General features: G+C 44.7%; 1 protein-coding gene across 4 annotated transcripts in view; it reads left to right on the top strand.

The window, feature by feature from the left end:
• The first annotated feature begins 1,898 nt into the window (after positions 1 to 1,898).
• MAP3K4 (mitogen-activated protein kinase kinase kinase 4) overlaps positions 1,899 to 15,113 on the top strand; it is a 106,450-nt gene continuing 93,235 nt past the window's right edge. For all 4 annotated transcript variants that reach the window (XM_074990281.1, XM_074990279.1, XM_074990280.1 and 1 more), the window contains exon 1: positions 1,899 to 2,122. In XM_074990281.1, coding sequence (XP_074846382.1) covers positions 2,034 to 2,122 — 89 coding nt within the window. In that variant the 5' untranslated portion in view covers positions 1,899 to 2,033. The remainder of the gene's footprint in view (positions 2,123 to 15,113) is intronic.

Here is a 15,113-nt window from a genome sequence, read left to right as displayed (position 1 = left end):
TGCACGTGTAGACAGGGGCCTTTCAAAAGGACCCCCGGACTTCAAAAGCCCCTGCTTCCCAAAACCAAATGGGAAAAGAGGGCTTTTGAAGTCTGGGGGGTCCTTTTGAAAGGCCCCTATCTACACAAGCAGCACGTGTTTAGAAGGTGGCACTTTCGAAACACACGGCTGCCATTATGCTAATGAGGTGCTGCACATTCATGGCAGTGCCTCATTAGCATCTCCCTTTCGAAAGGCGGGGGCTAGTGTAGCCAAGTCCTTTGTGTGTTTGTTCTTGGACAATTCCTTGAGTGATCCCAATCCCTGTCTCCTAGAGCAGGGTGTGAGTGCTTAATCAATCAAGGTTTCCAGCACCCCTTGTCTTCCTTAGATGAAAGGATACTAGCACCATGCCCCTGCATTAATTCAGTATTTTACCAGAAGCCAAATGCAACAAACCCACCCTTCTTGGCTTTTTAACTTCTCGTGATTATCCAGCCAGTCTTCAAATCTTTCCCCTCAGCTCCCAAAATCTGAAGACTGGCTGAACAATCATGAGGGGGTGTGTCTACATGGGGACAAATCTTCGAAATAGCCATGCTAATGGCCATTCTGAAGATTACTAATGAGGCGCTGAATTGAATATTCAGTGCCTCATTAGCATTAGGACGCTTCTGGCCACGGCTCTTTGAAAGCCCTGCTTTCGAAAGCGTGTGGCTCGGCATGACTACATGGGGGTCCTTTTCAAAAGGACCCGCCCCTTTTGAAATCGCCTTATTCCGATCAGTGATTGAGATAAGGAGATTTCGAAAGGTGCGGGGTCCTTTCGAAAAGGAACCCCGTGTAGCCACACTGAGCCGCGCGCTTTTGAAAGCGGGGCTTTCGAAGCGCTGCGGCCGGAAGCGTCCTAATGCTAATGAGGCACTGAATATTCAATTCAGTGCCTCATTAGTAATCTTCGAAATATGTCTATTTCGAAGATTTGTTCCCATGTAGACACAGCCGAGATGTTTAAAAGCCAAGGAGGGTGGGTTTGTTGTATTTGGCTTTTGGTTTTTCCAGTTCAGTGCTCAGGTTTCTGGGCTTTTTGTGGTAAATGGGAGGGCAAGAAATTTCCTCTAGAAATAGCCGAGCTGAGAGACTCTCAGGTCATGTGTATGCTAGAGAGTTTTGTAGACAAAACTGGAGTTTTGTCAACAAAACTCATGGAGTGTCTACACACAAAATGCATTTTGTTGACAGAAACTGTCAACACAAAAAGTTGTGTCGATGCTCCAGGGGCCCTTTTGTTGACAGAGCTGATCAAAAGATCAATCTGCTTTTATGCATAGATATGATCTGTCGACAGAAGTTTTGTTGGCACATCTCTTCCAGTGGCAACTTCTGCAGACAGGTGCCGCCAGTGTAGAGGTAGCCCCAGGTGCCTGACTGGTGTTCCCTGTAAGCTGAGCACTTGGGCAGCCCCCTTAGCAGAGACTCAGATGCTGTCCAGCTGATTAGCAGACTCCCCATAGCCACCTACTGCGGGCAGCACGTTTGTATGGGTGGTGCACACTGCACATGCCTCGATGCACAAAACAAAATTTATTCTGCACATGGATGGGAAAAGTGCTCCTCTCCCCAGGGGTTGGGCTGTGGGAAAGGTCCCAGCAGCAGAGCTGGGAAGGGTGGAATAAAAGGCGGGTCAGTAAAAAGGGCACAAACAACAGGTATGGATCAATGACATCATTATACTCATCACAGTCCCTTGCCCCTGTCCCCGGGGCCGCGCGAGGCCCTGTGCGGAGGTTAAGGACAGTCTCACGCCGCCCCGCCCACTCCTCTCGCGAAGGGAGGCGCGAGAGCCTGCGGCTTGCCGTGTCCCTCGTCGCGCGCCGTAGCGCTGCTCCCGGCTTCTGCCCCCGAGACTGTTTGCAAGATGGAGGCCGCGCGGGCGGCTCTTCGCGGCCGGATCCCCGCTGCCGGGTAGAGGCGCCGCCTCCTCTCCTCCGGTGCCGCTCTGCGCCGGGCTGCAGACAGGAGCCCGCTGCTGCCATGCCAGCCTCGGTGCATGCATGAGAGACGTCGCCGAGCTGCTCCCTCCTGCTGCCGCCGCCGCCGCCGCCATGGAAGAGCCGCCGCCGGCGGGGCTGAGCCCGAGGAGGTCAGTAAACGGCGCTGCTAAAAAAGGAGCCGCGCACAGACAGGGACCCTGGCCGCCCGCTGCTACAAAGTGAGCCCTCTTCTCCCGGTCGCACCTGATCCTCCCCCCGTCCCCCTCCAGAGGGGACAGGAGCAGCCGCCTGCCCCGGACCCACCGCTCCGCCAGGGTGGCGGCGACGAGCTGAGCCCTGCCCTGCAGAGGAGCCGAGAGCCGCTGGCCGCAGATGGCTGGGGCGGGGATGTGGGTGGGGGCTGCTGCCCCTTTCCGCGGGCGAGCAGCATCCCGCAGCGCCCGCCCCTACCGACCGCGGCGCCCGCCCGGCTGAGCTGGGGGTTCGTTGTCTTGCGGGGGAAAAAGCCGCAGCTGCTACTTGAGCAGCTCTGCAGACGGCCTCGGAGGAGAGGCTCTCTCGGCAGCCGATCTCCCGCTGCGGCGGTGGGGAGCAGTGACATGCTGCGCCGCCGCCGGGAGATCTGTCCGCGCTGCACACGCGCGGAGCTGCAGGTGCTGGTGCCGGGGCATTCCCGAAAGAAACGGGCGCGTCCTTTCCTGTTCCCCCCACCCCCACCCCCACCCCCACCCCAAGAGCTTTACGGACCGGCAGTATGTCATGGAGGTGGCACATTCCCGGAGATCAAAAAGGCGAGGGAACCCCATGTGGATCACTACTTTTTTCAGTGAAGGTGGCACAGGGTGACCTCTCCCCATGGACTTACTATCCGTGGTGATGGTTATCTAGACGTGCAAGAACGTTGGGGGTGGGGCGGGGTTTGTAGGAGTTGTGGATAAACATAGGTTTCTCTGGTGCTTGTCTCGGAGCAAGTGCCTCTTTCTCAAATTATTGCTTTTGGCAATGGTGCACTCGATAGCTGATGGAAGAAAACATTTGCCTAAACATCCTCTACAGCCTCAAGCTTCTCCCTGCTGCTTCAGCCTTCTTAACAGTCTGAACTGTGAAATTGGCTTCTTGAAAGTCTCCTCAGCCTTGCTGAGATATGAGCATGCAAATAACGTAATAGTTTAGTAGTTCCAACTGGCTGCAGACCTGTTGCATAACTCTAAGTTATTAATTTCCAAGCAATTATTTCTCTCCTTAAAATAACATCCGGTTGATACATTACTTCTCACCAGGAGGCATGCAGGAAAAATTCCTGTAAAACGCTTCGAGTGCATACAATTAGTGACATAAGGAGAAGAGTCAGGAACTCTTAGGCACACTGTAAAGATCTAGGTTCAGGCACATTCATGAGATCCCTCTTGGATGATGTTGGTTGACTATTATCATAATGTGTTGAAAGGGACATGGTTATTTATCCTTAGACATAGTTTAGACTGAGACCATGAATGTGGATTGCGGATAGTTTGACTTTGCATGATTAATATCTTTCAAATAAACTCATAAATGCATGCTATTGTTAATACATTAATAATTTTGTCTCTTACTAATTTATGTTGACATTAGCAGGAGTATTGTGCGCTGTAAAGGCAAATAGGATAAGTGAATTCAGAAATTTCCAGTTCATTTTCAGAAGGTCTTCTAGTAGTACGGATGAAGCAGAAAAGGCTTAAAAATAAATCTGATGTTATCAAGACCACAAGCCAAAAGACAGTCAAATTTAGTGTCTTCATGTATAGTAGATTACTCTTCCGCATGGGTAGAGTATGGTCATGGATTTCCATTGAATGTGGGTGTAGCTAACGTGGTGGCAACTGTCTCTAACAAATGAAAGTGAAATACTTAGTTTTTTTCAGCGTGGGTAGGAAGTGTCTGAAAACAACTGGGTATTCGTAGTTTGAGTTGTGCAAATGCCTGTTCTCTACAGTAATTCATCTCCATATGAGCTGACTTATCTTTTGCGTAAAATGATTTCCATGGTTGTATAAGGAATTTTTATTTCAACGATCAGTGTGCTGATTTTTGTTGTTGGAGAATTATAGTGGATTTAAATATAGCTTGTAAATTTAGACTTTAGTTTCACAATCAGATCTACTTGGGAAGAACCCTGCTGAAGTTGTCGAGACTCTGCACATTCTCAAGAGACTGTTCATGTGGATCTGACTAGAGCCTTTGGTTTTGAAAACAGGTATTTTAAATCAATGCCCCCTAAACTTAGTTGCCAAATTTTCTGTTTAAAATGTAAGGGTTTTCTCTAGAATATTTAAAGGCCACTTGATGGCATGTGACACAAATTGATAATTTCTGGTCCAGTTATAAAAGCATGAAGATTCCCTCTTATGGTTTGGACTTTTCCTTCAGGTTTGTATTGCTGTCCATTTCACTGTTGCTGCTTGTACTATAGTCTCTTTTGGAACAAATAATGAAGTAAAGCTCTAGGCATTTCTCATAAAACATGTGCATTTATAAAATAACAGTTGATCCCTCATTTGTCATTTGTGAAACATTGTCTTGGTCTAGCTTATTACTCAACTGCTGTAAATCAGGGCGTCAATAGCTTGTCAGAGCATAAATATAGTAATATATTTATTGGATGAAGATAAACGCACAGTACAAAGTAACATTTTGTTTGAATTACACAATATCAGTTATTGCTACAAGATACTCCAAAATACTTGAGTCCTTCTCTAAAACCACAGTTTTCCCTAAATCCTCTCCTTCCTCCTCAAAAATACCACTCTTCCCTTCAGCACAGCGAGTTTTGAGCAAGAGAAAAATTGGTCTGCCAAATTTATTTGTTATGACCAGACTGGAGTACTTAAGAGCAACAAGTGAAATCATGCTGCTAATGGGGTTTGGGCAGGAGTTCATAAGTGGTGCTTGTTTGATATTCATATGTATTTTTTAAGACACATGGAATATTGCATTAAAATTTTAAAAAGTAAAAGGTGTACCTGCTTATTTGAGGATTCTTGTCCAAAGCATTCAATTTCTTAGCTTATTTTGATAGTTTAGAAGCTTTGGCTACAAGCCCCACTTACCAGTTGTGCCCAAGAACTGCATGGTATGAAATGTGAAATAGAGGAAAATGTGTTCTTAGTTCATGAGTACTTCCTTGATTCAGGGGCCAGTTTGGCCTTTGGCAAAGGGGAGAACAGCCTTAGGAAAGTCTGAACTTGCACGTGTGTAGAACTCTTGTGTTCTGTGACAGCCCTTCAGCCCTCTTGTCAGGACTTGGAATTGGATAAAGGAGGAGAGGTGAGAAGCAAGGAAAAGGGCTTTCCAGTGAGGCAACCAAGACCTTTTGTGCCAGCTCTGTAACATGTGGAGACTGGGAAACTTCCCACTGATGAATTTGCCACATTTATAGGCCATAAGGCAATGATGAATTGAGTTCTTAGTCTGTTGGGGAATTTGGTGTTTTGGGAAATCCACTGTTGTTTCATGAATTGAATTTTGTATGTATTTGATGCTGCTAAACTACATTTGAGGATTGATAGTACACTAGGAGTGAAAAGAACAGAAAACTAGTTGTCTAGCTCCAGTTATATTTTCAAATGGAAAATTAACCTGAAAGTGCTTGACCTCTTATTCTTCATGTATTTAAAGAGACAAAACCTACCAACTCATTTTTGCATATCATAGTCTCTTGTGTCAGGGTAGGATCAATGAGTGATCATCCTCACCAACAAACTCACCTGGCGATGTCTTTAGCATTCATAGCAACAAGGATATAGTTTGCAGAGCTTGGCTGCTTCAGTTGTTTTCATGGCTGTTAATTAGTGCTTTCTGTGTCAAGGTTGGTTTTATTGTTACATAAGCTGGTGATGCTGGACCTTCTGGAATGCAAGCTATGCTATTGTGAAAAACAGAGCCACTGACATTAGAAGGAAAAGGTTAGGGTATTTGGGTAATTTTTAATCTAATGAATAGTATTAATTAAAATCTTCATGCTTTGTTCCCTTGAAAATGGCAAGTTTTTAAAATAATTCATACAGACATGTCCTGTGAAACATTTTTGTCATTTAAAAATCCACAGTTTAGTATTTTTAAAAGCGCATTTTTAAAACCATCTTGACCATTTAATATGTTGCTTCTAGCAGCAAGCAGGATTATATTGGAAAATACAGCTAGCTCAGCTTCTTTCTTCAGCTCTGTGACTTGTTTTACACAAACATTGTTACATAGATTTGCAGGATTTTTCCGTAAGACATGTTCATTTCTTCAAAATTACTTGTTTCTTGCCTTGCTTGGTACAGAAGTTCTGAGTCAAAATGCTTTTCTGGGAAAGATCAATATTATATTTTCTACACAGGGATTGAAAGCTTTACCTGACCTCTTTTGTCCGGAGGTCATTGTGGGTCCATGCACTGGCTCAGTGATGTGAAAGGATGATGCCCTGATAAGAAGCCCAGACTTCTCCTGTTTCAGCTGTTGGGAAAGATGAGACTGCTGGGTTTCTTACACGGGTGCTGTCTGTACTCCCTATTTGAGCCCTGACATTTTAAGCTTAGCAAAGATTAATTTGAATCTACTTCTACACCACCTACATGCTTACTGACTGCTGAAAGAGAAATTTTCTGTCTTCTCTATAGTGATATTAGAGTCTTCTGACTTGTGCAGGAGAAGGTGACTCTCCCATTACTAGTCTAATCCTCTGATTATCGCAGAGGAATTACAGTCCGTGCTGCTTTACCAGTTTTCTAGCTTTTTTTGGATTAATGTGGTGTGGGCATTCTTCTCTGGAGGATTGCTTCAGCGCTTCTATGTTTCTCACAGCTTTCCCAGGTAAAGACAAAATAAAAGAGAGCCCAGCCAAGTCTGTTTCACTGTACCTACTGGATTCTTAGTAGCAGTTGTGAAACTGACCGGTGTTTTGTCAACTTCATTTTTGCCGCTGTTGGGGTTGAACTTTTACCCTCTTCCACTTAGGGTGGCATATAGAGTAGGGATGGTGCATGCCCAGCCAGCATGAGTGTTAACAGCTTTGTAGACTGTGAGGCAATGAGAGCTGCTTGTTTGAAGAACAGGCAGCTTGAAGCACTCTTCCACCTCTCTTGGGCTTGCAGTTGTTCACAGATGCACATGGCCCTTCAGCAGGCTATTCTGAATGGCCTGCCAGGGGATGGAAGAAAGGGAACTGATGGCAGGCTGTTGATCCCGAGTTGCCCAGTTAAGTGTCTTAGCCTCTGCCTCTCCCCTTCCATCAGCCTGCCACTCTTGCCTCCCTAATGCACATATCCCAAATCCCTTGCCTCCACATCTTGCACCCATACCCTGCACCCCAATTCCCTGCCATGTCACAACCCAAACTTCTGCATTCCCTCTTGCACCCCAGTCCTCTGCCTTAGGTCTCAACCTCTTCCTTTACCCAAACTCACTCCTAGGTTCCACACACCCTCCTGCACCCAATCTCTTATTGCAAGCTCCTTTCTGCACCCAACCTGCATCCCAGACCCAATACCTCCTATGTTAATATTCTAGAAGAGGGTAGCAGCCCACACCCACTCCAGACTTAACCCCCCTGATCCCCTCCCATGGCCCCAGCCCACTGCCACACTTAACGCTCCCCAACTGCCCCCTCAGCCCCAGGACTTACCTTGCAAATTAGCTCCAGGTGCTCCTGCTGCTTCCCTGGCTGCAGAATGTGTGTTCTGCTGGGCAAAAAGCTGCCCCCCGACTTACGTGAAATTTGGGTTATGTGAGAGTGCATGGGAACGAAATCCTTGTGTAAATTGAGGCTCTACTGTACTTACTAGCCAAAGCAGGTAATGCAGTGGCACAACTGATGCACTGTTGACCTCAGTAATTGTTAACCAGGGCATTGGGGTGCAAGAGAACTGCTGGTTGAAGGACTGAGTGGAGCACAGCTACCAGCTCCTCTGCTTTTGCTGCAGTCTGAGCTGGTGATCCGTTTGAGTCTCAGTAGCTGATCCTCCTCCAAACCCTGAGAGTATTTGCAGCTAGCAAAGCAACCAACTGAAATCTGCAAAAAGTTTCAGGCCTTCTTTATATGTCTCAAAGAATGACCCTGCCTCTCTCAGCTTCATTTCTTTTTTCCCTTTGTAGGTCTCCTTTGAACAATATCACTTTTATTCTTTCTATGAGGGAATAAAATCCATAGTTCTAAATCTACTCACCTTTACATGCGTATTGTGCTTCAAATGTGTCAAGGCTCAGGTTGGAGTTGAAAGCAATATAATCAAAGGTGAAAAAATAGATATTTTTCAGTTTCCAGTTTTACTAGTTAAAAAGAGTTGGGAGTTCTGATTAATCTTTTCTATGATGAGAACATGAAGCTCAGCCAAAAATATTAAAAGGCTCTCTTTATTGTATTTATTTGTACTTACTTCTAGCTGGTACCACTTGCAGAATAAAAGTCTCTTTCTGTAGATCATTTAAATAGTCTACAACAGTCCTGAATTCTGCTTGTGACAAAACATGGGCATTTTCTGTTGAAAATTTGTTTGCAGTTTCCTTAATTTATTCTCTGCTTTTGTCCTTCTGTTTTCTTGATGTTGATCAGATATTACCTTTGGTTAGAATGTACTTGAACACATTTTGCTTACACTTAACATTATTGCCTCGTCACAGCACATTTGTAATAGTGTGCTTTGGGTTTTCTTTCCAGTACAGTCACCCCCCACATACACAATTTTGACTTACGCGTTCCTTATATTAATGTGAGTTGAAATTGTGAGTGAAGGGGAGCCGGGAAACTGACCAGCACAGCAGCACTGGTTAATTTCCTGGCTCCCGTGAGTGGCGGGAAGTTGAGAACCAGATGGCAGCCTGGTTCTGTGCACCCCTCAACTTGCGGAGCTGGGAAACTGACCAGCACTGCGATGGTCAGTTTCCTGGTCCCAGGGAATGGTGGGGAGCTGGGAACCAGGCAGCATCTTGGTTCCCAGCTCCCCTCTGCTTACTGAGCAGGGAAACTGACCAGCACTGTGCTGGTTCCCAGCTTCTTGCCACTCACTGGAGCCAGGAAACTAACAGATGTTGCTGTGCTGGTCAGTTTGCTGGCTCTGCAAGTGTAGGGGAGCTGGGAACCACACCCAACTTGCGCAAAATTAGAGTTACATATGGTTGCTGAGGAACACAACCTATGCGTAACTTGGGGGGTCTACTGTATATTATGAAAAATTGGGATAAGGTATTGGAATATCTATAGTGCAAATGGCAGTGCTTTTTTTTCTAGGGGAAAAAAAAGTGGGAACTCACCTGCCTCTTTGCCTTCCCCAGGCGGCTTAAGCCTTCACAGCTCCACATCGCCCCCACTCCCACCCCCATGCTTATCCTCCCCCACAGCCTCAAATGGTCCTCCTGCCCCCAGGCATAACCCTCCCCCTGCAGCCCCAAACTGCTCCCCCACTCACCTCACACAGGAGTGGCCGGCAGCTCCTCTGCTCTCCTGCCCATAGCGGCTTCACACGTGGCACAGCCATGCACAAGCCACCCAAAAGGGTGAGGGAGTGTGCGGCACAGGTGGTATTCTCTTCAATCTTTCCCATCAAAGGTTGGAGCCCAGGCAGAGACAGGCGCATCATGGAGGTGAATGCCTGGCTGCAAAAATGGTGTCGCCAGGAGGGCTTTGGCTTCCTCGACCATGGGATGCTATTCCACGAAGGACAGCAAGGCAGAGATGGTGTTCACCTTTTGAGAAGACAAAAGGTCCTATTTGGACACAGACTGGCTAACCTAGTGAGGAGGGCTTTAAACTATGTTTGACTGGGACAGGGGAGCAAAGCCCATAGGTAAGTGGAGAACATGGAGACCTGGAAGATGGGTCAGAAATGGGAGGGAGAATGAGCTATAATGGCAGAGTAAAAGGAGGGTCAGGGCAAAACTGGGTGGCAAGATCAAATCAATATCTTAGATGCCTATATACAAATACAAAAAGTATGGGTAATAAGCAGGAAGAACCAGAAGTGCTAATAAATAAATACAACTATGACATCGTTGGCATCACAGAAACTTGGTGGGATAATACACATGATTGGAATGTTGGTATGGAAGGGTACAGCTTTCTCAGGAAGGATAGACTGGAAAAAGGGAGGAGGTGTTACCTTTAAATATTAAAAATGTACACACGTGGACTGAGGTGGAGATGTGTTGCGAGTCTCTGGGTTAGGCTAAAAGGGGTAAAAAAACAAGGGTGATGTCCTTCTAGGAGTCTACTACAGACCACCTACCCAGGTGGAAGAGGTGGATGAGGCTTTTTTGTGAACAACTAACAAAATCATCAGGGGCCCAGGATTTGGTGGTGAGGGGGGACTTCAGCTATCCAGATATATGTTGGGAATCTAACACAGCAGGGCACAGACTATCCAGTAAGTTCTTGGACTGCATTAGAGACAAATTTTTATTTCAGAAGGTTGAAAAAGCTATGGAGAGGAAGCTGTTCTAGGCTTGATTTTAACAAATAGGGAGGAACTGATTAAGACTTTGAAAGTGGAAGGCAGCTTGGGTGAAAGTGATCATGAAATCTTATAGTTCGCAATTCTAAGGGAAGGTAGAAGGGAGAACAGCAAAACAGCAAAATAGAGACAATGGATTTCAGGAAGGTGGATTTTGGTAAACTCAGAGGCTGTGGCCACGCTTGGCCAAAACTGAGAAATTACCATGCAAATAGCCGTTTCAAAGATTACTAATGGCCTCGTTAGCATTAGGACGCTTCTGGCTGCGGAGCTTCAAAAGCGCCACTTTCGAACGTGCACAGCTCGGTGCGGCTACAGACCCCACACATTTTGAAATCCCTTATTCCTCCCAGCTGAATAAGGAATTAGGAAGCATCCTAATGCTAATGAGGTGCTGAATATTCAATTCTGCACCTCATTAGTAGTCTTCAAAATGGCCATTTGTATGGCCATTTCGAAGTTTTGGCCAAGTGTGGCCACAGCCAGAGAGATGGTAGGTAAAGTCCCATGGGAAGCAAGACTGAGGGGAAAAACAACTGAGGGGAGTTGGCAGTTTTTCAAAGGGACATTATTAAGGGCCCAAAAGCAAGCTATTCCCCTGCGTAGGAAAGATAGAATGTACGGCAAAAGACCGCCTTGGCTTAACCAGGAGATCTTGCATGATCTCAAAATTAAAAAGGAATCATATAAAAAACTGAGATGACAAATTACAAAGGATGAAAATAGGCGAACAAGACAGGAATGCAGGGGCAAGATTAGAAAGGCAAAGGCACAAAATGAGCTCAGACTAGCTACAGGCATAAAGGGAAACAAGAAGACTTTTTATAAATACATTAGAAGCAAGAGGAAGACCAAGGACGGGTAGGCCCATTGCTCAGTGAGGAGGGAGAGACAGTAACGGGAAGCTTGGAAATGGCAGAGATGCTTAATGACTTGTTTGTTTCGGTCTTCACCAAGAAGTCTGAAGAAGGAATGCCCAACATAGTGAATGCTGGTGGGAAAGGGGTTGGTTTAGAAGATAAAATAAAAAAAGAACAAGTTAAAAATCACTTAGAAAAGTTAGATGCGTGCAAGTCACCAGGGCCTGATGAAATGCTTCCTAGAATACTCAAGGGGCTGATAGAGGAGGTATCTGAGCCTTTAGCTATCATCTTTGGAAAATCATGGGACAGGAGAGATTCCAGAAGAATGGAAAAGGGCAAACACAGTGCCAATCTATAAAAAGGGGAATAAGAACAACACAGAAAACTACAGACCAGTCAGTTTAACTTCTGTGCCAGGAAAGATAATGGAGCGAGTAATTAAGGAAATCATCCGCAAACACTTCGAAGGTGTTAAGGTGATAGGGAATAGCCAGCATGGATTTATAAAGAACAAATCATGTCAAACCAATCTGATAGCTTTCTTTGATAGGATAACGAGCCTTGTGGGTAAAGGAGAAGTGGTGGATGTGGTATACCTAGACTTTAGTAAGGCATTTGATACAGTCTTGCATGATGTTCTTATCAATAAACTAGGCAAATACAACTTAGATGGAGTTACTCTAAGGTAGGTACAAAACTGGCTGGATAACTACTCAGAGGGTAGTTATTAATGGTTCTCAATCCTGCTGGAAAGGTATAACAGGTGAGTTTCTGCATGGGTCTGTTTTGGGACCGATTCTGTTCAATATCTTTATCAACAATTTAGATATCGGCATAGAGAGCACGCTTATTAAGTTTGCAGATGATATCAAGCTGGGAGGGGTTGCAGCTGCTTTGGAGCAGCTGGTACAGGAACCCACAAGGGGAGAGGCAGTTCTTGATTTAGTGCTGAGTGGAACACAGGATCTGGTCCAAGAGGTAACTATTACAGGACTACTTGGAAATAGTGACCGTAACATAATAACATTTAATATTCGTGTGTTGGGAAGAACATCGCAACAGTCCAACACTCTGGTATTTAATTTCGAAAAGGGGAATTACACAAAAATGAGGAGGTTAGTTAAGCAGAAATTAAAAGGTAGAGTAACTAGAGTAAAATCCCTGCATGCTGTATGGAAACTTTTCAAACATACCATAGTAGAGGCCCAACTTAAATGTATACCCCAAATTAAAAAACACAGTAAGAGACCTAAAGAAGAGCCACCATGGCTTAACAACCATATAAAAGAGGCAGTGAGAGATAAAAAGGCATCTTTTAAAAAGTGGAAGTCAAATCCTAGTGGTCAAAATAGAAAGAAACATAAACACTCCCAAATTAAATGTAAAAATGTAATAAGAAAAGCCAAAAAAGATTTTGAGGAACAGTTAGCCATTAATTCAAAAAACAATAGTAAAATGCTTTTAAGAACATTAGAAGCAGGAAGCCTGCTAAAAAAGCAGTGGGGCCCCTGGACGATAGAGACATAAAAGGAGCAATCAAGGAAGATAATGCCATTGCGGAAAAACTAAATGATTTCTTTGCTTCAGTCTTCACGGCTGAGGATGTTAGAGAGATTCCCAAATCTGAGCCATCCTTTATAGGTGACAAATCTGAGGAACTGTCCCAGATTGAAGTATCATTAGAGGAGGTTTTGTAACTAATTGATAAGCTAAACAGTCACACGTCTCCGGGACCGGATGGTATTCACCCAAGGGTTCTGAAAGAACTCAAATGTGAAATTGCGGAACTATTAACAGTGGTTTGAAACCTATCCTTTAAATCCGCTTCGGTACCCAGTGATTGGAAGACAGCTAATATAACACCAGTATTTAAAAAACGCTCTAAAGGAGACCCTAGCAATTATAGACCAGTAAGTCTAACGTCAGTACTGGGCAAATTAGTGGAAACAATAGTAAAGAATAAAATTGTCAGAGACGTAGAAGAACATGATTTGTTGAGCAAAAGTCAACATGGTTTCTGTAAAGGGAAGTCGTGTCTTACTAATCTGTTAGAGTTCTTTGAAGGGGTTAACAAGCATGCAGACAGGGAGGATCCAGTAGACATAGTATAGTTAGATTTCCAGAAAGCTTTTGACATGGTCCCTCACCAAAGGCTCTTATGTAAATTAGGTGGTCATGGGATAGGAGGAAAGATCTTTTCATGGATTGGGAACTGGTTAAAAGAGAGGAAATAAAGGGTAGGAATAAATAGTAAATTTTCACAATGGAAGGGGGTAACTAGTGGTGTTCCCCAAGGGTCAGTCCTGGGACCAATCTTGTTCAACTTATTCGTCAATGATCTGGAGAAAGGGCTAAGCAGTGAGGTGGCAAAGTTTGCAGATGACACCAAACTGTTCAGGATAGTCAAAACCAAAGCAGACTGTGAAGAACTTCAGAAGGATCTCAGCAAACTGAGTGATTGGGCAGCAAAATGGCAAATGAAATTTAATGTGGGTAAGTGTAAGGTAATGCACATTGGGAAAAATAACCCCAATTATACATACAATATGATGGGGGCAAATTTAGCTACAACAGATCAGGAAAGGGATCTTGGAATTATAGTGGATAGTTCTCTGAAAACATCCACGCAGTGTGCAGCGGCAGTCAGTAAAGCAAATAGGATGTTAGGAGTAACTAAAAAAGGGATAGAAAATAAGACAAAGAATATCTTACTTCCCCTGTATAAAACTATGGTATGCCCACATCTTGAGTACTGCATGCAGATATGGTCTCCTCACCTCAAAAAAGATATATTGATATTAGAAAAGGTTCAGAAAAGGGCAACTAAAATGATTAAGGGTTTGGAACGGGTCCCATATGAGGAGAGGCTAGAGAGACTGGGACTTTTCAGTCTAGAAAAGAGGAGACTGAGGGGCGATATGATAGAGGTATATAAAATCATGAATGGTGTGGAGTAAGTGAATACAGAAAAGTTATGTACTTGTTCCCATAATATAAGAACTAGAGGACACCAAATGAAATTAATGGGTAGCAGGCTCAAAACTAATAAAAGGAAGTTTTTCTTCACACAGCACACAGTCAACCTGTAGAACTCCTTGCCAGAGGATGCTGTGAAGACCAGGACTCTAACAGAGTTTAAAAAAGAGCTCGATAAATATTTGGAGGTTAGGTCCATAGATGGCTATTAGCAAGGGGTAAGGTATGGAGCCTAGCTTTTTGTTGAAGGCAGGAGATGGATGGCAGGAGACAAATCACTTGATCATTGTCTTTAGTTCACCACCCCTGGGGCACCTGGCATTGGCTACTGTCGGCAGACAGGATACTGGGCTAGATGGACCTTTGGTCTGACCCAGTATGGCCATTCTTATGTTCTTATGAGGATAGGGTCATAGTTCAAAATGATCGGGAAGCGACTGTCTAGGAAGGAGTATGGCAGAAAGGGATCTAGGGGTTATAGTGGACCACAAGCTAAATATGAGTCAACAGTGTGATGCTGTTGTGAAAAAAGCGAACTTGATTCTGGGATACATTAATACGCCTGTTGTGAGCAAGACACGACAAGTCATTCTTCCGCTCTACTCTGCGCTGGTTGGGTCTCAGTTGGAGTATGGTGTCCAGTTCTGGGCACCGCATTTCAAGAAAGATGTGGGAAAATTGGAGAGGGTCCAGAAAAGAGCGATGAGAATGACCAAAGGTCTAGAGAACATGACCTATGAAGGAAGGCTGAAAGAATTGGGCTTGTTTAGTTTGGAAAAAAGAAGGTTGATGGCAGACATGATAGCGGTTTTCAGGTGTCTAAAAGGGTGTCATAA

Source organism: Carettochelys insculpta, chromosome 3 (genome assembly GCF_033958435.1).
Source record: "Carettochelys insculpta isolate YL-2023 chromosome 3, ASM3395843v1, whole genome shotgun sequence".
Taxonomy (NCBI): Eukaryota; Metazoa; Chordata; order Testudines; family Carettochelyidae; genus Carettochelys; species Carettochelys insculpta.
Note: the sequence above shows the minus strand (reverse complement) of the source record. Positions and strands in the feature narration are given on the sequence as shown.